Raw genomic sequence first — 25,564 nt, forward strand, 5'->3', positions numbered from 1 at the left:
ATGTCCACGACGCACCTCAGCTCCCCGGCGCCCAACCAGAGCTACCTTTCCACGGCCACCGACGAGAAGACGGACCCCGCGGGGGCGGAATCGCACATTCGCCAGCTGCTTTTCGGCTTGAGCGCAACCATCGCCGCTGCTACCTTCGTGGGAGGCGCGTATTCGCTGCGCTCTCTTCTCCGGATGAGGAGAAAGACCTCCTTATGCCTCATCGTGGCGTCCATGTCGGTGGACGACCTGCTCAGCGTGGTGCCCCTCTCCTTGTTCATGCTCCTGCAGTGGGGGGCAGATGGAGGAGGCTCTGGCCGCCTGTGCACTTTATCCGGACTTCTCTACGTGTTCCAGGCTGTTTCCAGCAATATGAAGGCTTGTCTTATTGCAGCCTACACTTTTTATGTCACTAAGAGATTTGGAGTGCTTCAATCTGTCCGCCGACCCCTACAAGTCACGTGGGCCATCGCCGGTGTTTGGGCTGTCAGCCTGGTCGTCAGTGTGTTACCTTTGTGCGGGTGGGGCAGCATTACGCCAGCTTCTTTGGGGTGTTTTCCAGACAGCGACAGTTTTTACATCCTGCTGCTTTTCTCTTTATATTCTCTTTGTTTCTGCGGCTTGTTATTTTTCTTCATCCCCTTAACCTGCCAGCTGTTGTGCTCCAGAGAGCCCCAAAGGACTTTGCTACACCCCATGGAAAGGGGACTAAGTGGTTCCGCTCCCCTCTGTGAGCTCCAATCGTTTTCCAGGGATAGTCTCAGCAGATGTTTCGGCGCCTACAACGAGCTGAGCCCAAGTTCATCCGGGACGGGGCTCAGGGAGAAAGAGAACAGCTGCATTTCCCCAGCATCTGTCGAGGACACACCGGTGGTGTTCGCGCAAAAACGCTTCTCCCTGATCCTGGCTGTGGTTCGAGTTATTTTATGGATGCCAATGATGGTAAGTATAGCTTGAAGAAGAATGGATTTTACAGCAGCAAAACACAGGCCTGTGCACTTCAATGCTCTGCCAAACCACCTTATCTAATACTGTACATACATATATTTCTTCTCCTTCACCTAAAGTCATATTGTCATGTCGGGTGTCATTAAGGAGCCAGTGTCTTATCAGTCCAACGTTCTTGTCTTGAACAACACCTGAATGTCAGTCACTGTGTCTCCTTACAAAATGCTGTGCATGTCTAAAAAAACTATTTACAAAACGTCCACGGCGTCGATGGCGTGCCGAAGAACCACTTTATCTAATACTGTACATTAGCCATTCTTTATTTATTGATCCCCTGCTAATCAAGAATTAGTTTTAAGATTTAATTTCCTTGTTGGATGCATTTTTTTATGCTTTTTCAGTTGGGATGGTATGACTATATTTATCATTATCATAGTACAACACCAACGATTGTAAATATATCAACTTCTCACCCATTTAAAAGAATCAAAAGAATGAATCTGACAAAAAAAAGAATGATGAAATTCCTTTTATATTTCTTCTCCTTCACCTGTAGTTAAAGTCATATTGTCATGTCGGGTGTCATTAAGGAGCCAGTGTCTTATCAGTCCAACGTTCTTGTCTTGAACAGCACCTGAATGTCAGTCACTGTGTCTCCTTACAAAATGCTGTGCATGTCTCCCACTGCTTCGGTGTTTGTTCTTGCTCAACCTAAAAGAGACATTTCAAATGATAGCTGCTGTGCATGACGGAAAAACAAAAACAACATTCCAATGTTGCAACACAAAATTAGCAAAAGAACTACATAATTATATTGCAATAATCAGGTCTCAAGATGAAGAGAATTCTCAATATTTACATTTGAGACTTTTTTTAACAATGTGACATTGTTTTGTTTTGTTTCGTCTTGTTTCTCTTTAACTTGTCAAAGATTTTGTGTCTGCAATTTTCAGTTTCATTTATCTCCAAGACATCTCCACCATATAAAATGTTTTTCCTTTATAAATCCAATCACCTTAGATTATAGTTTCAGGGCTACGAGTAGTGAAGATTTGATTTAGTGCCCCAGATGTGGCGGTGAATCTCAATGTGATCTCGGCCTAAGATTGTTTTTCAAAATATTTTTTTTAAATTGAATTCTGTGCTTCCAGTAAGTGGTGTATCATTTTCCACAAAGACAATGAAGTCAGTATCGGCACAATCCTGAACCTGCCACAGAACAAATCATAAAACGAACAGTTTCATTTTCCAAGAACTGACGGAATGTATGATTTTATAGATTTAATGTCCTTTAATATGGCTTTAAGCAGTTAAATAGGAAGTCACTGTGGTGTATTTTTCTCAAGCTTCCCTATTTCAACTGAAAAGTGAAAAGATAATTTAAAAACGCAAAAGGCAAAAAAACACCCAGTATAGGTAAGAGGTGTAATATATTGAAGCCATCAATCTCCCTCTCTCCTCTTCCTCATTCATAATGAATCACCAACTGTTCTGTGAATTAATTTCCTCTCCCCTATCGTTCACAGACTCTGGTGCTGGTGCGCCATGCTCTGAAAGCACGCAGCTTATCCTTGGAGGCTCTGAGCTACTTTCTCACGCTACTGGCTCCTGCGGTCACTCCATTATTTGTGCTGTCTGAGCGCTGGATCCACATGCCATGTGGCTGCTTCATTAACTGCAAGAGGCAGCCAACACAAAAACCCTCAGGTAAATCCTTACATAATAGAATTGACCACAAAACACCAGCAAGTATTTGCGCAATGAGCCAATTGTAAATTGTGCCTCTTCTTAATGATAGTGCTGTAACATCATTCTCACCTTTTTTTTTTTTTACAGCAGTGAAAAGAAGATTTGAGTTCAACATTTCCTTCCAACAAGGTTATGGGGCGTACAAGTTGTCACATGCCACCGTGCCTCACAACAGTCTGTCCATTGAGAAACCAGCTTATCACAGCCTGTTCAGTTGTGACTTCCCCAATACCCGTTTAGAGCCCCTAGAAAGTGGTGGCCTCTCCAATGTGGGGCCTGATTTTGATTTCAGCACCTCCTGCCCTATGGACAGCTCTTCTCATGCGGACCTCCTTTTGGGAGCCGTGGCTGGTGGAGGAGAGTCGCTGGCTGATTGCCCTTCACTCCCCCACGAGACCAACGGAGATGATGGGGACTTCTGCTGCGTATCCGCTCATGACCGGGAGCAGGATTGCAATCTTGCCGACATGCTGTCTGTGTTCGAGGGGTCGGAGAGGAGGCTGTCACATGAAACGTGTCGGAAAATCGAGCTGACAGACTGGGAGTGGTGCAGGAGTAAATCAGAGCGAACAACCAGACAGGTAGCCCATTGTCCATGTTAGTCGCTTTATTAGGCTGAGGTAATTTAGAGGCTTGTGTCTGTTATTCTCTGTTTAAGGATGGCTTGTATTGATTTCCCACATTCGCACTCTGTTGCTTTCTTCATCTAGTCAACCCACTGCTGCATTTGCATCCAACATATGGCATTGCACTTTAGAAAGGATCATTTTGAAGAGAGTCCTCTCTCAGGACCATACAATGAACAGATTTTCAATCTGGTTTCTGTGTTCACATTTTGTTTCAAAGGAAATTAAGTGCTGTCTTAATGCAGCACACCAGTACAGAGATAAAGGTACACACCACTAGTGGAGGATGCTCTCTTTATGCAGCCAGTCTCAAAATAATTGTGCACATTTTTGTGTGGTCAGTGACTGTTCGAATGTCTGTTCGACTCTGTTGGTTGGCCTGTGTCTGGATGGGTTTACCCTGCATCTGTAAATATGCCTCTATATAATCAGACTGGTAGAACTGGGAGATGTGTTTGTGATTTAGATCAAATGGTTTAGAACTCCTCTCCTCTCCTCTCCTTGTGCCACATTGATGGCTCTGATCACTGGAGTAAATTAATTAATGACAGCATTTTATTATCACATGTAGTAGCTGTCTCTCCCTTGTCTTTCAGAGCCAAATATAAATTCAGTGCTGCTGGGCAGACTTTTTAAAATCTGTCCAGGGACAGCGGCTCATTAATTTAGCAGGTTTGGTGAGATTGTAGGGATTGCTGTTATTTGGTTTAAAAACTCCAACTTTGAGAGCAACCAAAAGCATACTACGTATGTTACAGATAATGTAGTAAAGTCTGTCTCTCAGGACCCAAACTTGTGCTTGAATTTTGTTTTGTTTTTTCCCTCAGTCTCTATAGTTCCTTTGTATGCTAATTCAAAGAGCACTACGCATAAACAATGGAGCTTGTTAGGCGCATGCACTAATATCCAATTATTCATTTTAATACATCTCTTTCTTTGTGGATGACAACCTGTGCTCCTGTAATACAACAAGCCTGATTTTCTCTGTATTTTTTCAGATCCATTTGAACAGTTATACAAAAGCAGAACAGTAAAGGCATAATGATGAATGCATCCTGGCTTTGGAGATAACAACACAGATGAAAAAGCGAGCCTCGATCTGTTCCGGAGCAGCAGCCACATATATTAACCTTGCAAATAATGGCTGGGATAACAAGTCTTTTAGTTGAATATCACCATGAGCTTGTAAAATTATCTTGAATAAATGTAGATGTATGCAAGTGTGCATGCGTACACACAAAAATGCACACACTTTCTATATTATTTATATGTGTTTATATTCCACTTCTAAGTTTGAAAGGAGTCAGGAGACAGAAAATTAATGAGGCATACATCTCCAGCTCGGTTTGCATCATGTATAAGTATAAGATTTGTGATTTATACCACTTCGCGGCTGTGTTTTTTCCTTGTTAGCAGGCTAGATCTCATTACCCAGCGTCTGTCCTCCTTACCGCCAGCCCTTGTCGCCTTCAGCGTCCACAGGGAGAGATGGAATTAGAGCTTAAAGACATCTTTACCCTCTCCGTGACTTCATACTCTCTGTTAGGAAGCACATAACCGGAGGGGCATTCGCAAGTCAGCTCCCAGAGGCAAAATGGAACTCTAATGCACATTCAGATGTCTGGCGCTGAATGTCGTTCACCCCTCTGCAAACACACACAAAACTGCAAGTAAATGTTCAGCAATGAGGCAAAAAATAAGCTTATTATTGATTTGGAATTGGCAGGAAAATAAATCAGCCCTAATCAATAGACACCATGCCAGTATCAAGGGATTATTATATGTGTAGCATGTAGCATACTAACAAATGCATAATGCTCACATGATCAAATGTTGGCATGATAATGTTAGCCATATTATTCAGCTGATTAGCCTCTGTGATCCGGTGTGTCTTTAATATTGTAGGGTTTTACCAAACCCTCTTCCGGTTCTTGTTCTCCATCGTGGGTGCGTATTCAATGAGGAGAATGTGGGTTAAGATTAAGACATTTATAAAATTAACAGATCAGTACAATTAGTTCGGATATCAGCGCTGAGGTTTGATCCTGTTTCGTGTGTCTGTCTCAGGTCCGAACAAAGGGTCGCTCTCCGCGTCCGTGTCTTTCTATGTCCATGAGTCCGTCCCCCTCAAGGTGGGGGTTCCGCCCCAGCCAATCTAAGCCCATGTTTATCTGTGTTGTGTGATGTCACTGTTGTGATGCGTTTAATTGAAATCAGTCATTACAACAACAAACTAAATGTTGTGCGTTCCTAGTGGTGTCGGCATGTAATTACGTTGTGGAATCCCATCTAAATACGGAAATTCCCCACAATATTTAAAGTTGATTGCATGTTTAATTCTGGTGAAGTGTTTTTCGGGATGCCGTTCCTGCTGCAACCCTCTGCCTTTATCCAGGTTTGGGACCAGCTCAAGGGAGACACTGCTTGTGCTACGCTAGCTCCTGCTACCCGTCCTACCCATGAAGCTGCATTATCCTGGTTGCTTCTCTATAGCCCTGATATCTCATTGTAACAACAGAGTGGTGTTGACAGGCCTCTTACATGAGAGCCTCATTAACTAAGATGAAGATAATTGGTCAGCACATTCATTTTCCATGTGCATGACATCAAGGCTAAACTAAATTAGTTTGAGCAATAGGAACATAAGAGAAAATGACAAGATGCATACGCCAAAATAGAATTTGTTAAAATCTTAAATAGAAATCTCTATGAATAAACCAGCCAGGTTCAGACATACATTAAGCTGCTCTGCTTGATGTTGACTAAACATTTTATCTGTTGTCTTCCCTGGTTATTCTATGTAGCGGTCATCCGGTGGTCTATCAATCCCGCTGTGTGCCTTTCAGGGCACCGTTTCTCTGCAAGCCCCCACAGGAAAGACCTTCTCTCTGTCCACCTATGAGGTCAGCAGCGACGGACTCAAAATCTCCCCCAACAATGACAAGAAGGTAACAACCTTCCTAAATGTGAAGTTAGATCTCGGAACCGCTTTCTGTTCTTGTGAATAAAGGAATGAAAATCGTTAGTATCCAATAAACTACTTTTTGCTTAAATGTTTCCGGTTACATAAACATATGTACGTTTAATATGCAGTGTTTCAGCAATTCTAAAAGGGATTTGTATTTTCATTTTGAAGAGACAACTTCTGCTAGTCTTTATGCAAAGCTGGGTTATATATCTATCAAATACACTGTTAGAACTATTAACCCATACAACAACTTTACATATTTTCTATTTTTTTCTTTAAATTATCATTGTAATCTAGAAGTAAATATCAATTATATATTGAAGTGGAGTGATTTGGGAGGTGAGATAAAACAACCAGCCTTATACAATATCGGTGGGAACATTTGGACCTTGTGGTTTTCAACCAGTCCCAAAATGAAATATGAGAATATTTAAATGATTCCTTTGGAAAAACGAAGATTACTGAATAAATTACAAAAATAAAAACTTTTGCGCCCTGCTGTTTATAATATTTCTCCTTACTTCAAAGGTGGAAGTGTATCGCTCCAAATCAGTTGGCCATGAGCCCAGTGGAGACGACCCAGCCTCAGGAGCGCAGGCTGCAGACAGGAATGTCAGCAGTGTAGGGATGGGCATCGATATTGGATTGGGGCTTGGTCTACGAGCCGGTGTGGGCGACACCAATGTGAAGATTCACCTGGAAGTCCTGGAGATCTGTGACAATGAGGAGGCCATGGACAGCGTCTCCATCGTCTCCAACATCAGCCAGTCCTCCATCCACGCCCGCTCACCGTCGCTGCGATATTCTCGGAGGGAAAACCGCTTTGTCTCCTGCGACCTGGGTGAGACAGCTTCCTACTCTCTGACCATCCCAGGCAGCGGCAACCCAGCGGCTGATATCATCAATATCACTATACCTGACACTGTAGAGGCGCACCGACAGAACAGCCGACGGCAGACGCAGGAGAGCTCGGGTTATCGCGAGGAGATACAACTGCTGAATGAGGCCTACAGAAAGCAAACTGTGGACAAAGAAGAGTAACAAGATGAAGAAATATCCTAATCTTTCCACAATTACTTCCTTCTGGTCACCCTTCAAGAGGAAATACTGGTGATCAAAACAGAGACTTAATTGTTATAATCTATTATTCTTGTTCGTCCTTGTCAGATGCTATCCTGACAGCACATGTATATAGAAGAGTCTGTAAGGAAAAAGGGATAAGCATTTATTGTGTGAGGGAGAAAGCGCGAAAGGAATTGGAGAGTAGAAGGGAGAAAAGGACATTATAGTATCCTGCATTCCTTGCCTCTCGCCATAGGCCAGCCTATCATCATGGAATAGATACAGCAAGGAACTCACTTAGTCGGAAAGCGGCGAGCAGAGGTTCAGTTCTGTTGACATCTACAATGAAGCTACGTCCTTGATGACTCAGCTGCAAGGAGTCACGTGACCCATGTGTTTGACTCACCCCATGGCCATGGGTGTTTAAATACACTATGACCATGATGTATTGCACTATGCGTGGTAATTCTATCAAATGAGAGAGATAGCCCTCTATCAATGTAAAAAAAAAATGCAGGAACCGGTAGGAAAAGGAGATGACAAAGGGTACAGGTAATAAGTGAAGAAAAGGTCAACAAGATACTTATGCCTTCAGAACACATTCAATGCAATTAAACATGTAGGCCAGTGTGCATAATGTCCTGCAGTATATAGGCAGCATATGATTGTACGTTAAAAAAAAAAACTTTATGGGATTATCTCTGCTTACTCAGTCATAGAGCCACCTGAGGACAAACACATGCATTGATTCAGGACATGAATACATTAGACTGTATTGTTATTCAGAGACATTTTTTAGTGGATAGCTGAACTTCGGTGAGATGAGCATATCTGTTCCTCGGATGCATAGTTATGTTTACATGTGCAGTAGAATAGGTATTTCAGAGTATCTTTATAATATATGTATATACATTTGTTTTATGTTGTCTCTTTTTTTATAATAGCTGTTTGGTTGCCATATAATAAAACACATCATCGGCACAGTATTTGTGTGGTTTATTTATCATCCCCCGGAATAACGATGTCATTAAAGGTTAATTAATTTACGCTACAGGACAGGATAAAACCATTTATATTTAAAAATGTAAAACTACTACATGATACAAGTTGAAATCACTGTGAAGCATTTCAGCTGCTAATGGTGCCAGTGGTTATACTTGAGCAGAGATTGATCTCTACAGCCTAACAGAGTGGAATCAATTAGATCTACTACTTGGTCAGAGGAACGCTGCTGTTCAGCTTCTGGTCTTAAGCTCTCACAAACAACCATGATCAATCAACCATTTAAGGCCATGTTGGTGAGAAATTGGAACTTGCACATGAGCTCAGCAAATGTTTGGATGTTTACTAAATTACGTAAACCATCTGTACTGATAGCTGGTGGTGAAAAGGCAAAGTAATAACATTTGATTCTCTACTCTACTATGGCAAAAGGAAATAAAGCACAACAATTAAATACTTAAAAAGATTGGTGCAGAGTTAGCAGCTATCATTGGTAATTGCTCCCCCAGAGAGAGAGTCATGTGATTAATCCACAGCAGATCTGATCTTCTTATCACAGTCCCATCAGAAGAGATCATTAGCAGCAAAGACAGGAACACTTGGCAGACACATCCACCATCAGCTAGAATGAGGTTTTCTTTTTGCTCTTTTTTTAATTTTTTTAAATTACTTTATTACGGAAGCAATAAGCTGCCGTACTTTATTAATTATTATAGTTATAAATTAATGATCCCTATTGGGTGGTGGTGGTGGTGGCGGGCGGTACTGCAGTTTGCAAATACGTCTGTGGGCGTGTTTTGTATCAACCAATCCTTGACCGCTGCGACGATAACAAGTAGCGTGACGTCATATTGTGCGACATTGACGAAAAAGCGACAGCAGCGGTCTTTTCACGGCTATTGTTTATTCTTTTACAAGTCCGATTTTGACGTAAACAAACTGGGTATACATGTAGACAACAATCAGTCGGTGGTCAGTAGCTGCGGGTGTAGCCTCATATTTATAACTTCAGTCTGTCGTTCACAAATGTATTGTTGTTAGCTAAGTAGCGTTTCCGTGTCCGCGGTGGTACAACGCATCAGTTTTACGCGTCCCCTGGAAGTCTGACGGCACTCGAGTCGTTGCCCCCTGCAGCATTTGCTTCATAGGACGTTATGAGTTACGGTGGGAGAAGAGGCAGAAGAGGAGGTCGAGGACACAGAGATGGAAGCGGAGAGAGATTGGACAGAGGTGCAGGAGCTGGACGCTCGAGAGGACACAGCTCCGACTTTGAAGGGAACCGAGCAGCGGGTGAACAGTCGGACCGTCCCCCGCCACACCTGAAGGGCCGTGAGATTGGAATGTGGTACGCAAAATATGGAGCCGTCAGGAGGAAACAGGCCGATCGGAGATCGGTATGGATCGTGTTTTGTTCCAAGCTCTCGCACCTCGTGTAGAACAGGGCCTTCTTCTTGTCACCATATATTTAGACCTTCAACACAGAGAGAATAAAATTAGCGTCACCTGGATGTTATTTTATAGAAGGGGCAAAACCTGCAATCATTGAGTGCTGAGGTGTGTCTGTGAGTTTTTGTCTGTCTGTGTGTGGTCCTGCGATGAACTGGCGGCTTGTCCAGGGTGTAGCCCACCGCTCGCCCATTGACTGCTGAGATAGGCTCCAGCATGACCCGTGACCCGGTAACGGACAAAGCGGTTAAACAGATGGATGAATGAATTAATGAATGAATGAATGAAAACCTGCAATCATACATATCATTTATTGGATTCTGAACTGGCTTCAACCCCTGAAGAAAACTCACTCTGTGTATATAGAGCAGAAATCACAAAATAATATGTTCTTTCAAGTAAGATAATCCATTTGTTTGTCAAAATGCAGTTATCACAAATTAGAAGCTCTATCTATTGGGGAATGTGTTTTATTGTTCCATCATGTACAGATGCATATCACAGAATAGTAAATTATTATTAACTCATTTTATTGTTCTGAATCCATTGCTGAACTTGGCTCTCTATAGCGCGCTGTGGTCCAGATGGATGAGGCTAGAGAGCAGCACATCACTCAGCTGCTTAACTCGGTCCAGAGCGATCAGGCTCGTCAAGACGGGCGCATCAGGAATCCAATAGTCTCCATGTCTGGAAGTGGACATGCAGCTGTCAGTAGAGAGGGCCATTGGTAAGGACAGCATGCAAAGAATGGTGAAATTTGTAGCTTAAAGGGCTTCGAGTGTTATTTTTTACCGCTGTGACTAATTTTCATACCATTCAATTTAATATGCAGTTATTTTGATGGGGATGCACCTGAAGAAGAGAAGCATCAGACTGGGATTAAAAATGAGGAAGAAGATGAAGAATTTATTCCAGACCAGAAGAAGTCTACTCATAAATCAAAAAGGTAACTTTGCAAACAAATCGGATGCTGAAAAAGATGCAAGTTGCTCCAAAGAATAGTTCCGTATTTGATGGTGCTCTGAGGCAGTATTTTCATGTGACCAGTTGTTTCGTTGATGTTTTCACATTTAAAATCTCCTTTTTTTTTTTAGACACTGCTCTGCTACAGTTGTTAAAGATGAGCTGCCAGACCACTGGGATGAGGAAGAGGAGGAGCAGCAGCAGCAGGAGGAGGAGGATTATAAAGGGAAGCAGAGAAGGAATGACAAGGATGTGGAGTTTTTATTTCAAGAAGTAGTCAGGGACAGTTCACTGGATGACCGCTTGAAGAGAGACCTGCAGAACAAAAAATCAGATCCCAAGTACAAAGAAATGCTGGTGAGTGTGTAAAGATCACACACACACACACACACACACACACACACACACACACACACACGCACACACTCTCTCTCTCTGTACACACAAACCAGTATATATATTTTCAAACCAGATACTTTACAAAAGCTATATTGAGGTCATGACCCACCCGTCACTGCCTCTAATTGTCTAATGTAGCTGCTCCCTGACAGAACTCTGTCTGCGTGAGAATCGTACTAAGCCAGTCAAAGGCAGAGCTGGGCAGGTCACTTCCTGGATCCATACCATCCTAATTACTGGTTCATCTCCCAAGGGCTCACCTTTTCATAACATTTAATTCACATCTCTTTTTGAGTTCCCATGCACACAATATCTGCCAAAAATTCTAGAATATTTTCCATAGAATTTAGTGATTCCATGTTTTTCCTCTGCTTGATGTAAAAAAAAAAGGTTGTTTTTACAGTCTAAAACAAACTTTCTTTTCTTTATTATTTGTTAAAACCAGAAGGTTGTCATTTTAGATAATAATAGTTTTATGTCATGTGTGTAATCATTATTTTTATACAAAATTAAACTGGAATGAACATTTTTGTGGAGATTCTTTTTTTTTTTTTTTTTTGCCAGGAGGCTTATACTCGCACAAGATAAACAAACAGTATTAATCACACAACCTCCTTCGGCTCCTGTTGGAGAAGGTTATAATTTACTACAAGATTAGAATAATGCAGAAGATTCATCATATGGCTCTATGGTCAAGCGTTATCAAAGATATAGCAAGAATATTATTGGGACTATGTACTGGTAGTATTCTTTATATATTGCAAACATATGTATAAAAACAAATATTTTTAAACGGACTCGCAATCCAGATGCCATTTGTGTGAAAGATGAGGAACCACTGAGTTATTGCTGACATATATTGACATGGAAGTTTTACAAATGATTGCTCTTTGTGTCTTCAGAAATTTAGGGAAAAACTTCCATCCTATGGTAGGAAAGAGGTAGGTGTTTGATTTCATCTTCCTGTCTCATGCATCACACCATTTTTGGTAAAACAGCTCCTTTTTGTACTCAAAATGTTATGTTTATCCTCCACCTCATCTGCTACTTGATCCTCTTCCTCTCGCCTGATCCCATCTTTTCGTCCTCAGGAACTGGTGCAGCTAATCAACGCGAACCGTGTGCTGGTGGTGAGTGGGGAAACAGGCTGTGGAAAAACCACTCAGGTCACACAATTCATCCTGGATGACTATATCAACAGAGGCATGGGCTCGATGTGCCGTGTGATCTGCACTCAGCCTCGTCGCATCAGTGCCATCTCGGTATGGACACTATTTTTGTGTCTGGTTGTGTTTCTATGTGCATAAGGAGGCTATTGTGTTATTGTTGTATGATGCATCGTTTTTCCTCTTGCTTTTTTTCTTACGTCGTGCAAGTTGGATTATTTTAGACATTGCTGATGTTTTGTTTTAGTACATCTTTCCCTGTGTGTGCTTTCTTTCAGATAGCAGAGCGCGTAGCAGCGGAGAGGGCAGAAAGTGTAGGGAATGGAAATTCTTGCGGTTACCAAATCCGCCTGCAGAGGTAAGGAAGCCTTGTTGCACATCTTGCACATAGGGAAAGGATGGTTGTAAAAATAGCTGTCAGCAATGTTTCTCTACGAAGGCAAACTGCAGTATCTGCATTTTGGAAAGTTTACTCAAAAATACTCTTGTTGTTGTACTACTGATACATTTTTCAAGAGAAAGCAGTATTTTAGTTAATGTTCTTGTGCTTACACTTGGGGAAAGAAAAACACAAATTGCGTTTGTGCTGATGCTGCATTTACTGCAACAAAAAAAAGTTTGGGTCCTTAAGGAAGCCGTATTTATATAAATGTATCACAAGCCAGCTGTGTTCCCATGAAAGCACTGACAATGCTGAGAATGCTTAGATGGTCTGGGGAGGCCTTTTTCCTGCCCCCCCCCCCCAGAAGGAAACCATGCCTTATCAATCAGATTTGGGATATTGCCTATTTTGTCATCATGCAATTATCGATCAACATGGTGTCCACGTTAGTGATTTAGCACGCCAGTACGAGCGGAGTACATCGACGATATGTACAATCAAGAGAAGGTTGCTATCAAAAACACAAAGCCTAAAAACAGCTTCAATTGTTTTCAGTTATTTTATATGGGAAACGTGTATTTGACATTCGAGTGACTTGAGTTAATAGCATGGTCCTGGACATATGTCAAGGTATTACTGTACCGGTATTTAGATTATCAATGAAAATGAAGCAAAGCACGAAACCGTGTCATGGCTCTGAACAGCAGCAACCTCACAATGAGGTTGCTGCTGTTTTATTACCTGACCTTCAGGCTTAGCCTGCAAGAGGATCCCTGTCATAAAACAGAATTGTGCTGATGCAAGTTTGTGCTTAGGTGCCACAATTTACTTACCGGTAATATGCTATTAATCACATAACCTCAGAGGACGTCTGTCCCGCTGCAGGATTAATGAACGGAGAGCTCAGACATTTTTCACAGAGAACCGAAGCAGTGGAGTTTTTTTAGAGGCTTGAAATTGTGCCTGTGCTCGTCTGTCAGGGAATCCAGCCAGACTCTCTTCATCTTTAGCAAGTTCCTTCTCTAGTTTTCCATAATTTGATACTTGGAATTTAGTTTCTGTGTTAAAATAGCGATATACACAATTCTTCTGGCATCCATACAGTAAAAATCACCGCTGGCTTTTATTAGTTGGACCCGCTGTTAATTTGTTTGTTACCCTGCTTGGTCATTAAAAATTGTTTACATTATGACATTACTGTTGGAAAAATGCTTTGTAACCATGGTTCGAAAATACTTGCTTGCTTAATATTTGCTTATTTGTTTGTTGATTCACATGATATCTAGAAAAACGGTCAACAGATTTTGATATTTTGCACAGGGGTGGATCTTCATTAAATTTTAGGCAGATCTCGCTAGAGATGCAGCTTCTGAATAATGCTTCTAATAATATTGTGGTGCTTTATGGCCTTTTTAAATTCTGATAATATAATGAAAAAGGGGCTCATCAGAATAATAATACCTCAGCATGGACAAATCATGATGTTTCAAAGCTGTACTTGGATTCTAATGCGGATCTGGGAGATGAAACGATGCATTTTGAGAGATAATGTGGTTTGCGTTAGAGAATGGGTTTTTTTTTCTCCTCCCACCTCTCGTAGCCGGTTGCCACGGAGACAAGGCTCAGTCCTATACTGTACAACAGGCATCATTCTTCAGTGGCTTCGTTCAGACCCGTGAGTTCGCCACCACTCCCTGCACCATCATCCCTACCATCCTCATCCTCATCGCATTTTCTCCTACCTTTTTTTCCTCTCCTCTTCTTTGTGTCTCTGTTCTGTCTGACCTTCCTCTCTCCCCTTTGCATGGTCTCTCTCTTTTGTCTTCATTGATTTGTGGTGGACCTTTCTGTCTGTGGAAGAAGCATTAATATGGGTCGCCATGCTCATAGGTAGAGAATTGCACACACAAACACACAGCGCTTGTCCGCTCATCCTTGTGTGCTGCTCTTTTCTGGAATTAAAGTACGTTTGCATGGCATCCAGTCCAGCAGCTGGCGTGGATCAGTATGGACTGTATGGACAGTCTGGACTGTGGACACTTTCTGGGACTCTTTCTCTGCAGCGATCACACGAGTCATTATGAATCAGTGTGTTTTCTTTCAACACGCACTGTCCATTCATGTATACGGTTTTGACTAAGTCTTCTTGCCCTCAGATTGTTGTCCAGTATCAGCCATCTGGTCCTGGATGAGATCCATGAGAGGAACCTGCAATCGGATGTTCTGCTCATCATCGTAAAGGACCTACTCAACCTCAGAGATGACCTCAAGGTTATCCTCATGAGTGCCACTCTCAACGCACAGAAGTTTTCTAAATATTTTGGTACACAACCCGCCAAAGTGCATACTACGCCCTGCGTGACAAAAACAAATCATCCAGCCTAATTGCCTAAGATTATTCTTCCGTCTCATCTCTTCCGTTACTGAACTCCTTACAGATCATTGCCCAATGGTCCACATTCCTGGATTGACATTTCCAGTTGAAGAGTTCCTACTCGAGGACATTGTGGAACTAACCAGGTAGATTGATGCTACTTCTCAAACACTCATAAAAGATGGCCGCAGCCTTGGCACAGAGAAACTTAACAAACACATCTGGTACCGCTAAATCCCTGTCGTTTGATTGTTAGTCAACAAGCTAACAGTTTGGTGTTTTCTGCCAGGTATTGTCCCCAGAATCTGGACCGTCGCCCTCAGTGGAAGAAAACATTTTGGCAGGGAAAGAACTGCAGACCTGAAAAGGAGGAGAAAGAGGCTGAATACCGGGAGAGCTGGCCTGGTTATGCTCGCACGCTGGAGGGCCGGTGAGTTGGACAGGAGAGCAGATTAGATAAATTGGTATAGCAGCTACCGGGTTGGTGGGATGTGTTGTTCAGCTTGGAAATGAGACAATCATTGGCACACTTTGAATGTGAACTTCAAGTTGACTCTAAAAGCTGAGCACAGAGACAACTGAAGGCTTGATTTGTCAAGTAAACACTTATTCATGCATCTGTTACTGAAGAGGTTTATCTACGCCGTGGGTGGCTGACGGTGTTCAGTGGAAAAAGCCATTGCTGTATATTATTTGCTCCTCTTCAGAAATGTAAGAGCATGTATATTTAAGGCAAAGTCTACAAACATAGTAATTACCACTGAGTGCAGTTTCCCCATCCATATTTTTGAGGGGAACTAACTTCCTCTTCTTCCGCTTTGCTTTTAAACTCTGTTCAGTGCAGTTTCTAATCGCTGCCGCCCTTGTTACTGTAGGTGTATTACATGTATAAACACTACAATCGTGTTGTGAAAGCACTATACAGTTGTTGGACAAAGCAGGACGAGTGTCTACCGTGTCTCCCTATGCTGTAAACAGGTTCAGCATTATTCAGATTTATGTAGCAGCTTGATGGTCATGACGTACGGGAGAGATTCACAAGACAAGTCTCTCTTGTAATATATATTATTCAGCTTCCACCCCCCCCCCCCCATCACTTACATTGAAGTCAGAACAATTGCATTTTTAATGGTCAAATTGAACACCTAATGGAGTCAGAGTTTCATTTACAGTTTATCTGCATGTCTGCACCGTCAATGTTTGTTATGTGACATTCTGGATCACCAGAAACGTTTGTTGGATCTTGAAGCAAACATCTTGTCATTGTTACTTTCCTGCAATGATAAACTGATCCATAAAACCACCAAAATCTTTTGGATTTCTTTGGATATATCCTTCCGAGCCATAGAATTTCAACAAAAAAGTTTTTGCAAATGCCTTTTAATCTTTTTTAGATACTCTGATGGCACCATTAGGACAGTGGAGATGTTGGACAATGATGAGAAGATTGACCTGGAGCTCATCCACGCACTGATTCGTCACATTGTGCTCAAAGAAGAGGTGAGCTTAACTTTGTGTGGCTGATGTTGTGGTGTCGCGCTGCTGGGACACAAGCCAGGGCCTGGTCACCCGGGTGGGTGTCTGATGAGCTCACACCCGTGACTTGAAGCACACTATGATTTTGGGTTCATCCCTGAAGATAGTTAGGGAAGTAACTAACAGTAATTACTTTCTCAGTGACACTGAATAAAGGGAACAGGAAGGTTAACATTTAAACACAGAGCTACTTTAATTAGGAGGACATCACACAGCTCCTACTGCAGGTCTTTGCTATTGAAGTAATGAACAGTCACCTTAGGGGGGATCAAACACATTTTGTGAACATTTTACTCTTTCTGTCACTCCAGAAACGCGCAGAATTAACCCTATCCATATCAGGATTGTAGATGAGTTGAGAGCAGCGTACATGTCAAAACATTGCCACTAGTTCAGTAACTTCCCTGTTTTTGGTAATGAAAGGCAAAAATAGACTACTCTCGTTTTCTTTTTTTTAATCTTTCAAAGCAAAGTGGAACTTTTGTATGGAATCTGTGACTGTGTGAGAAAGGTACATGAGAGAGGAGCAGGAGGAGCAGACGGGTCCAGATTGAGGAGTGACTAATGCAGGTAGACAGAATAATTATCCCCTCCCCTACGGAACTATAATCTCTCTGTCATGGCTACCCTGAGCCAGTCAACCAGCTGATTCACTGTGGCACTGTCACAATCCTGAAAGGGAACTGGCTGATTTGCCTATACAGTTCCTGAAGCGAGGCTGCAGGCCATCTCCCGGGCTCTGACTGTGTAGAATGCTTTATTATGTGGCGTGGGACACCTAGGGTTTGACATGCATGCATTGATGAATGCCCACTGGCTACACCTGATGTGTGTGTGTGTGCGTGTGCATGTCCTGAACAGCCCACTGTATCTTAACGTGTATGTATGAACTCGCTGGAACAAGATATGCTGCCTGCATCTGGACCCAGCAGGTTTTTAGGGTGTCTTTCAGTTCCTAAATGTTATGGCATTTATTTGACTGGCAGGAAGGAGCGATCTTGGTTTTCCTGCCTGGCTGGGACAACATCAGCTCTCTCAATGACCTGCTCATGGCTCAGCAGATGTTCAAATCAGGTACACACAGAGTGACACACATGGAAAGCATCTGACCCTGAAGGACAAACCAGCAAATTAATACACCATCGAGGAGATCATTCATAATTTCCATCTTTTTCCTTTGTCATTTTATTTATTTATTTTTATTTATTTATTTGAAAGGATAAAACCCCTTGAGATGAAACCATCTCGTTTTCAAGAGGGTCCTCAATCAAAACAAAACAGAATAACAGTTCCAGTCCCAATATACAATTAACAGAAGTATTTGTAGTTGTCACTATTAAATGATTAGCTGATGGACTATTCCATTGTTGCCTGATGTTTTCTAAATCTACCCAGACTTTTAAAGTTCATCATTGCTCATTTTTGTGATTTTATGTGTAACTTTGAATTGCTGCAGTTCTTGTCTGGGTCTCCCAAATAAAACTTTGATTTCTTCCTGGTTAAATAGAAGCTGTGTAAAATAAACATATATCCTGGAAGTGAATATATGACACTTCATATCCACAGTTTTGCATTAAGAATATATATTTTTATGAAGTAAAAATGTCTTGTGTTCATGCTTTAAACTTTTAAAATAAAAAATGTTTGCAAATTTATATATTGTGGATTTTGAGAGAGCAGATACAAATTTTTTGTCTGTGAATGATAAACAAATTTATATTCCATTTATAACAATATAAAATCGTGATTGCCAATTTTTTATTAATTTGACTTCATTTACCATGATAAAATGAAATCATTAAGCTTTTATTGTTTATCAATAACAGCGTGACATGACAAAATGTCAACAAATTCTTGCGTCGTCATTATAATTTATGGGAACATCTGAGGTCATATTTTTAGACACAGTACCAGCAGCAGTATCTCAAGGTTGCACACGGTACTTTGTTTCAGCTATCCTTTGGTCTTTTACTGTGTTTCAGATCGTTTCGTTATCATCCCTTTGCACTCCCTCATGCCGACCGCCAATCAGACGCAGGTCAGCATTCTCCATTTTCTCTCTTTACTGGTTCTCCGACTCGTTCGATTTCTGCCTTCATTCCTTTTTCAGTATCAGAAATATCCAATCAAATACTTCTCTCACTCCTCTCAGGTGTTCAAAAAGCCTCCTCCTGGAGTTAGAAAGATCGTGATTGCCACCAACATAGCTGAAACCAGGTGTGTGTGTGTTAGTGTGTGTGCTTTCACTCTGAAAATCTGTTTTTGGCTCTTCAGTTAATTTCCTTAAAAAGAAAAAAAGAATGTCTTTCCCCATCGTGAATGTTTGTGCTTCATAAGTTCATTAATACCAACAGTGGATTGGAGGCTAATTAGCATGTGTTCCTTAGATTGATTATGAACACTGTCATACTGGTTTGAATGGAGTAGACTGAGTCTCTGACAGGCAATTTGTTAATGCTTTCACAGCACTGAGCAAATTAAGAAGCTGCCTGCACTCCCTTCACATCACTGCACTAAATATAGCCCGTAAACCAACCAAAGGGCTCCGTGCCATCTTTTACTCCTCAATGAGTGTGTCTGTCTGCCTCAGTGAAGCCTTCCTGACAGAAATCTTTGAAGTGTTTTTCTGTCTGATTTGGTCTTTTTTCCCCATCCACCCCCCCCCCCCCCCTGTGCCTCCACTGTCTACTTCCCCCACCACTCTTTCTCACAGCATCACCATAGATGACGTCGTTTATGTGATAGATGGCGGCAAGATTAAGGAGACCCACTTTGACACCGACAACAACATCAGCACCATGACAGAGGAGTGGGTTAGTCTGGCCAATGCTAAACAGAGGAAAGGACGAGCTGGCAGGTGTGTGTGTGTGAGAGAGAGAGACTTCCTAATCTGGGAGGAGTTGTCCTTCTATTTGTCATCTCAACTTTTCCTCTTGCGTGCACGCATTCTTCTGTCCCACCTCGACACACAATTGAAGGCAAAGCGCCTCCTTCCTGTTGGCTCCGACATCCAAGTGGAACAAGGCCCTAATTAGCAGGAGCTGCTTCTTGAGTGCAGTTTCATCCCATTGATTTTAGATTAAGCTCCTGTCACAAGTCTGATATAACACATCTACCCGACCCTCTTCTTCTGTGCGTATGTTCAGGGTGTGTCCGGGGAAGTGCTATCATCTGTACAATGGTCTCAGGGCAAGCCTGCTGGATGCCTACCAGCTACCAGAAATCATGAGGACGCCACTGGAGGAGCTGTGCCTCCATATCAAGGTTGTGTATGTGCAGAGAAAGAGGCAGATGCTGTGCATGAGTTTTGTATGGGCAGGAGGGCATTGAGGCTGTTTTTGATCTTGAGCATCAAATGGCAGCGTCTCCTGCCTCATGCCCCCCCCCCCCCCTCCTCATCAGGGTTTTCTTTTTGCGAAGAACATAATGACTCCTACTCGAGAGCTCTCTCCCTTGAAGGAGCAGTCGCTGTCTCCTTTAATGGCTTGCTTGTTATGCTGTTTCAAGTACTCCATACAGTCATATATCACACTATGTAAATGGAGGTTAAAGCTAAAGTTCACATTGCTAGCAATGTTAGTTTTTACTCCAGTGGTCCAGCAGTTCAGTTTAATGCATTCAAGTGTGTGTGTGCGTAATGTGGGGTTTTCATGCTCGTGGTTGAGAGGCTCACTAATGGATCAATCTGCCCTAAAAGTGAATACGGTGCACTGTCAACATGCTAACCATGAGCTCGTGCTCTATAATACACAGAGATGTTCGGTGCATTTAGAAATCTCCTCTTGATTTAGAAGCCAATATACATTTAGAAAATGTAGTTATTCATGCTCGGCACTTAAAAATGAACCACATCACAGTCACATCTGGTTTAAAGAGCGTAAAGAGTAAAACATAAGAGCTAAGAGAGATCTGAATTACGTGCAGCACTAATTACATCCCTTTGTTCATTTATGTCTCATGTAATGTGATGTGTTCTGCCCAGATATTAAAACTCGGGTATATAGCTCGATTCCTGGAGAAAGCCCTGGACCCTCCCACTGAAAAGGCCGTCAACCTCGCCATCAAGAACCTCAACGACCTGGTAAAAACAAAAAAACACGAGGATCATGTAAACACTATTATGTCAGAATAAAACAAGGCAGCTGTCTGGAGATTGTTCTGATATTACTCCTATTGATCCTGCTATACAGTATTAGCACTGATAACTTGCTCGTTTGGTACGTGATCACTTGAAATGAAATCACGCTCAGCTGCTGTGTCCTTGCATTCTGCGGAAGCCCAGATGCTCTCCCAGGCATGTGGAATAGTAGTTTTACCATTCATCAGCGTCTTTCTGCATTGTCAGCACAAAAAGTACAATATCCAGTTGGGAATCCTGAACTCACCTCAAATTAAATGAAGCTAGCATGTAACTGTTGTCACCTTAAATTATAAGAGGATTCACTTTCGTGAGGATATTTATATGAAGAAAATCCTGGTTTGCGCTCGAGTGATGTCAGACGTGTGTTTGTTGTGTGCTAGAATGCCCTGGACCATTCGGAGAACCTGACGGCACTGGGTTTCCACCTGGGTCGCCTGCCTGTAGAACCTCACATTGGGAAACTCATCCTATTCGGGGCTCTGCTGGGCTGCATCAACCCCGTGCTCACCATCGCCGCCTCGCTCAGTTTCAAAGACCCGTTCTTTATACCCCTGGTAGTGCACAGACATAAAGCCGTCATCACATTACTGCACTCATCCTTCTAATTCTCCATTCAGAGTCAGACTAATAGCAATGCTGGTTAATGCAGGGGAAGGAAAAGATGGCAGACATGAGAAGAAAGGCCTTGTCCCAGAACTCCAAGAGCGACCACCTGACTATTGTCAATGCCTTCCAGGTACAGCAGCCCACATCTGCCAGTATGCATTCATTTCTGCTGTATGAACTGATCCAGTCATTTATAACCCAATCACTGGGCTAGGGCTGGGAGGAAGCGAAGAAACGGGGTGCCAGGCATGAGCGGGAGTACTGCTGGGATAACTTCCTGTCTGCCAACACGCTCCAGGTGAGCCAGACTGATTGTGAGCGCTCTAAGCGGAAGCGCTTTGACCATCGATACGCGATTCTGTTTACGAGCCGACTTCTGTCTGGGTGAAGAAGGACTCGCCGCCTCTGTACAATAATTTGTTCTTTGATCACACAGATGCTGCACAACATGAAGGGTCAGTTTGCTGAGCATCTAATGTCTACAGGTTTTGTCAGCAGTAAAGATCCTAAAGACCCCAAGTCGAACATCAACTCCGGTAATGACAGAGGAGCTTTTCTCCTTTCTCCATCGTGACTAAGCCGAGGGAAATCATTTGTCGTACAAGTTTAAAACCGGGTTGTGGAACGTGGCTTGATTTTGTCATTCATTCTTCTTCTCTTTTCAACCCTCAGATAATGAGAAGTTAATCAAGGCAGTGATTGTAGCTGGTCTTTACCCGAAGGTGGCCATGATCAAACCGTCTTACAGCAAAAAGAGGCCGGGGTGAGTGGGAGGAGAAGCGAGACAGAAAGGGAAGGGCTGTGCAGCTTAAGATGTAGATAATCATTCTTATTGATCTTGGATTGAACTGACCAACCTCAGACTCGGTTGCATTGTGAAACTATGAGACGTATTTGCTCTGCATAAGGAATGCTCTGCAGCATTTACAGGATTTCTTTCTCGAGAAAAGCATTGCATGCCTTTTTTTTCTGCTAAAGCCGACCCCAACATCAGATCTGTCCCGCGGCGCAACCAGTTTGTTTGTTTTGCTCTGGTTGACGCAGAAGACTTTGTAACACGGTGTGGCTTTCATGTTAGAGATTCGTTGACTGCATCACAATTCATGTTTACTTCGCGCTGTGCCAAAGTGGCAGGAGGCATTCTTTGTGCTTGGATTAACAAGTAAGCACCTGACTTTGCCTCTAAAATGACTACATTTTGCATTCAACATATTCTTCATCACCTTCACTCAGATCCAAACGCCCATTTTGAGAGCTTGCGGTAGTTTGGACAGGATAAACAGGCGCATGCTGCATTTCTCATCCTTTTTGCTCATTATTTAGCACCTGTCCTATTTTTGTTTTTATTCCGTTTTGGGGATTTTACTTTTACCAGTATCCTTAACGTGCTCAAACGTCGACATCTTGTCTTTCTCAGGGTGAAGGTGTACACCCAAGCCGATGGAAAGGTTTGCATCCACCCAAAATCTGTCAATTGTGAGGAGACTGAGTTCAACTATCGGTGGCTCATCTACCACCTCAAGATGAGAACCAGCAATGTGAGTTGGCCGAGGGACATGGCAGTTCATTGTGCTGTCGGTGCTCTGTGTTTTCATATTTCACTTCACAGTTCTGTATGTTTTTTGCTTTTGAATCTCAGAGGGGCCTGTGGTTAAAGGTTAGCGGTGTTGCCACACCAGCTTCCATGGAATGAATATTTGATTAAAACCCTCCCTTTCAACTCTCTCTCTCAAAAGCCCTTGTGCTTCAAAGCGTCCAGACACAATGTGGTAGTGGAGTGGGAACTGGTCAAGGTAGCTCCCTGACTCCCACCCTCGCTACGCTCCCTCTCTGTTTGCTTCCTTTTTTACCCCCTCCCTTCCATCGTTCTTTGTTCTCTTGGTGCAGTCTCTTTGTGAATGCTGCCGTTTTGCAGCAAAACACCTTTCATGTTGTCTTTGATTACTTCCAGTGCTTTCTCATATATATATATATATATATATATATATATATTTTTAATTTATTTGCAGGGTTCACACTCAGTGTGTGGCTCCATTTCTCCTTTTCATGGAGACAAGGAAACACACTTCCACCCTTCCTCACTAATAAGATGTTTGTAGCCCACAACACAGAACAGCTGCTGGCCACGCTGTGGCGTAATAATGCCACTGTCACGGGGGGGTTGTAAGCATTTCATCACTCATCATTATCCGCATCCATGTGTCTCCAGATCTTCCTGTACGACTGCACAGAGGTGTCTCCATTCTCGCTTCTGTTCTTTGGGGGGGATATCACAATCCAAAGAGACGAGAACGAGGAGACCGTGGCAGTGGACCGGTGGATCGTCTTCAGATCCCCGGCACGTATTGCCCACCTTGTCAAGGTACAGCGCGTGCAAATCGACGAAGCTCGACTCACGGTGAGATAAATTCTTATTATTTTTAAACCTTCCTTTCCTGTCTTATTTTTTTAAGAGTCTAAAAGAAGAGCTGGATTCTCGACTGGAAGACAAAATTCGCAACCCTGCCCCTGTGGATTGGCAAAACGCTCAGTCCAAAGATTGTGCGGTCTTCACGGCCATCGTGGACCTGATCACCACTCAAGAGAAGCCTGCAGGCAGCGCTAAGGGCTGCGACAGGACGTGGCCATCTGCCCAGAGGGGACAACACATTTGCTTCGACGATGACGACGATGACTAGATATGACCGTTTCATTGGCTGCCTATGAAGAGAGTTCTGCAGTTGAATGATTTATTAATTTAGCTAGGGTCAATTCATGTTCAGATATTGTCTGTACCTCATTTGTTTGTGGATATTTCCTGTGTGATCATTGCTGCTGAATGAACAGAACAGTAATGCAGACCATCTTCATCAGGCAGGTTTGTTTGAAATTCCAAGTTATGCTATTGAGAACATGCGTCCCGTGAAACTAAGCTTTTATTTTCCTTTTCAGTTATATAAATCTGTACTGGAGAAAAACACGTTACCATTAAAGCTTGTTACACATATTTACATGTACACAGATGGTCCACGACCGTTGCAAGTTATTTCATTGCCGATTTCCCTGAGTGCAAATGCAAAGCGTCGTCTGCTCGTCTCCAGACTCTGCAACGCAGCTGCTGCCTCCTTTCACGTGCCTCAAGAGTTGTGGTCTTCATTTGGGCCGTGGCCAGAGCGGTGGGCTTGATGGATGCAGTTATCATCACACTCTGGTCAGGCCATTTATTTCCTCTGGCTGAGTGCGGCAGCAGTAAAAAGATGACTCATGCTGGACAATCACATTAAGAGCAGGGCTTCGCTTCCAATCTCGCCATCATCCGCGCGCTCTAGTTTCAGCTCCCCTCTGGAACATCACAGATATAAATCTTGAGGGGGATTTTTTTTATATAAACACCCCTGGCTGGCAAAGTGTGTGGTATTTCAAGCTGTCCAAATCAATGAGTGAATGGAGAGAAAAATGGCTCCTGTGACACAAATGTAGGATTTGATTCATGTTGACAGTCTGTGGTGCCAAACACCAAGCCCATTGATCACACAGGCAGTTATACCTCCAGTTGATATTTACACAAAGTGCTACAGATTCACGCAGTCCTTTTTGTTTTGCAGCTTAGCCTTGTTCTACGTATTGTGACGGCCAACAGATGCAATTCATAAAATGTTTCAATAAAGCTGCTAACGATGCTCTCTTGTCTCGTCACTGTGCGAGCCTTCGTAGTTCATCTGTTGCAGGAGAAGCTCTTAATGACGGGAGCCGGGCCTCATTAGCGGCTACACTCACTCGGTCTGCTTTATCTGCCAGTGCTTGTGTAAGTCTCACTCGTTACGTCGCATCACTTGAACTTGAGAAACATGTTTAATACAATTTTAATTTTTATATGTTTCACACTAATCAGCTGGGTGTTGAAAGCAGTGGTGGGAAGAGGGTGTGAAGTTTTCTTTCCAACCAATTGCAGGGGAAAAAAAGAGCGTGACAGATTCCACTGTCACTCCATCCCACGCAGGCGGAGCGATCAGTAATTGGGGAAAACGCCGCTCTGCCGCTGCATTCGTGTCGCACTGTCATGGCTTTGAATCGGAGTATTCCTGGTATGTAATGGACGCTGAGCGGAACTCTTCATATCTATGTAAAGAGTCGAGGAGCCCAGCCCACATGGACGAGCGCTGGATCGTTGATGCTATCACCGTTGCTGAATTATTCTGGGCCGCTTCTGTAAAAGGTTCTCTTTCACA

General features: G+C 42.8%; 2 protein-coding genes across 2 annotated transcripts; both read left to right on the plus strand.

Moving 5' to 3' along the window:
* LOC137914194 (probable G-protein coupled receptor 149) lies at positions 1-7,320 on the plus strand. The gene is made up of 5 exons (XM_068757799.1): positions 1-930; positions 2,463-2,643; positions 2,773-3,266; positions 6,116-6,259; positions 6,808-7,320. The coding sequence occupies exons 1-5, from the start codon at positions 1-3 to the stop codon at positions 7,318-7,320; spliced, it is 2,262 nt and encodes a 753-aa protein (XP_068613900.1).
* Positions 7,321-9,497: 2,177 nt separating this feature from the next.
* Positions 9,498-25,201, plus strand: LOC137914183 (ATP-dependent DNA/RNA helicase DHX36-like). Its single transcript, XM_068757789.1, has 26 exons — positions 9,498-9,737; positions 10,359-10,516; positions 10,622-10,735; positions 10,884-11,109; positions 12,054-12,092; positions 12,243-12,413; positions 12,596-12,675; positions 14,300-14,374; positions 14,856-15,022; positions 15,138-15,219; positions 15,363-15,503; positions 16,468-16,573; positions 17,596-17,683; positions 18,592-18,647; positions 18,762-18,826; positions 19,323-19,466; positions 19,756-19,873; positions 20,592-20,690; positions 21,131-21,304; positions 21,400-21,486; positions 21,571-21,654; positions 21,793-21,892; positions 22,029-22,119; positions 22,774-22,894; positions 23,566-23,718; positions 23,810-25,201. The coding sequence occupies exons 1-26, from the start codon at positions 9,498-9,500 to the stop codon at positions 24,032-24,034; spliced, it is 3,204 nt and encodes a 1,067-aa protein (XP_068613890.1). The 3' UTR covers positions 24,035-25,201.
* The last annotated feature ends 363 nt before the right edge of the window (positions 25,202-25,564 follow it).

This window comes from Brachionichthys hirsutus, unplaced genomic scaffold (genome assembly GCF_040956055.1).
Source record: "Brachionichthys hirsutus isolate HB-005 unplaced genomic scaffold, CSIRO-AGI_Bhir_v1 contig_955, whole genome shotgun sequence".
Lineage (NCBI taxonomy): Eukaryota > Metazoa > Chordata > Actinopteri > Lophiiformes > Brachionichthyidae > Brachionichthys > Brachionichthys hirsutus.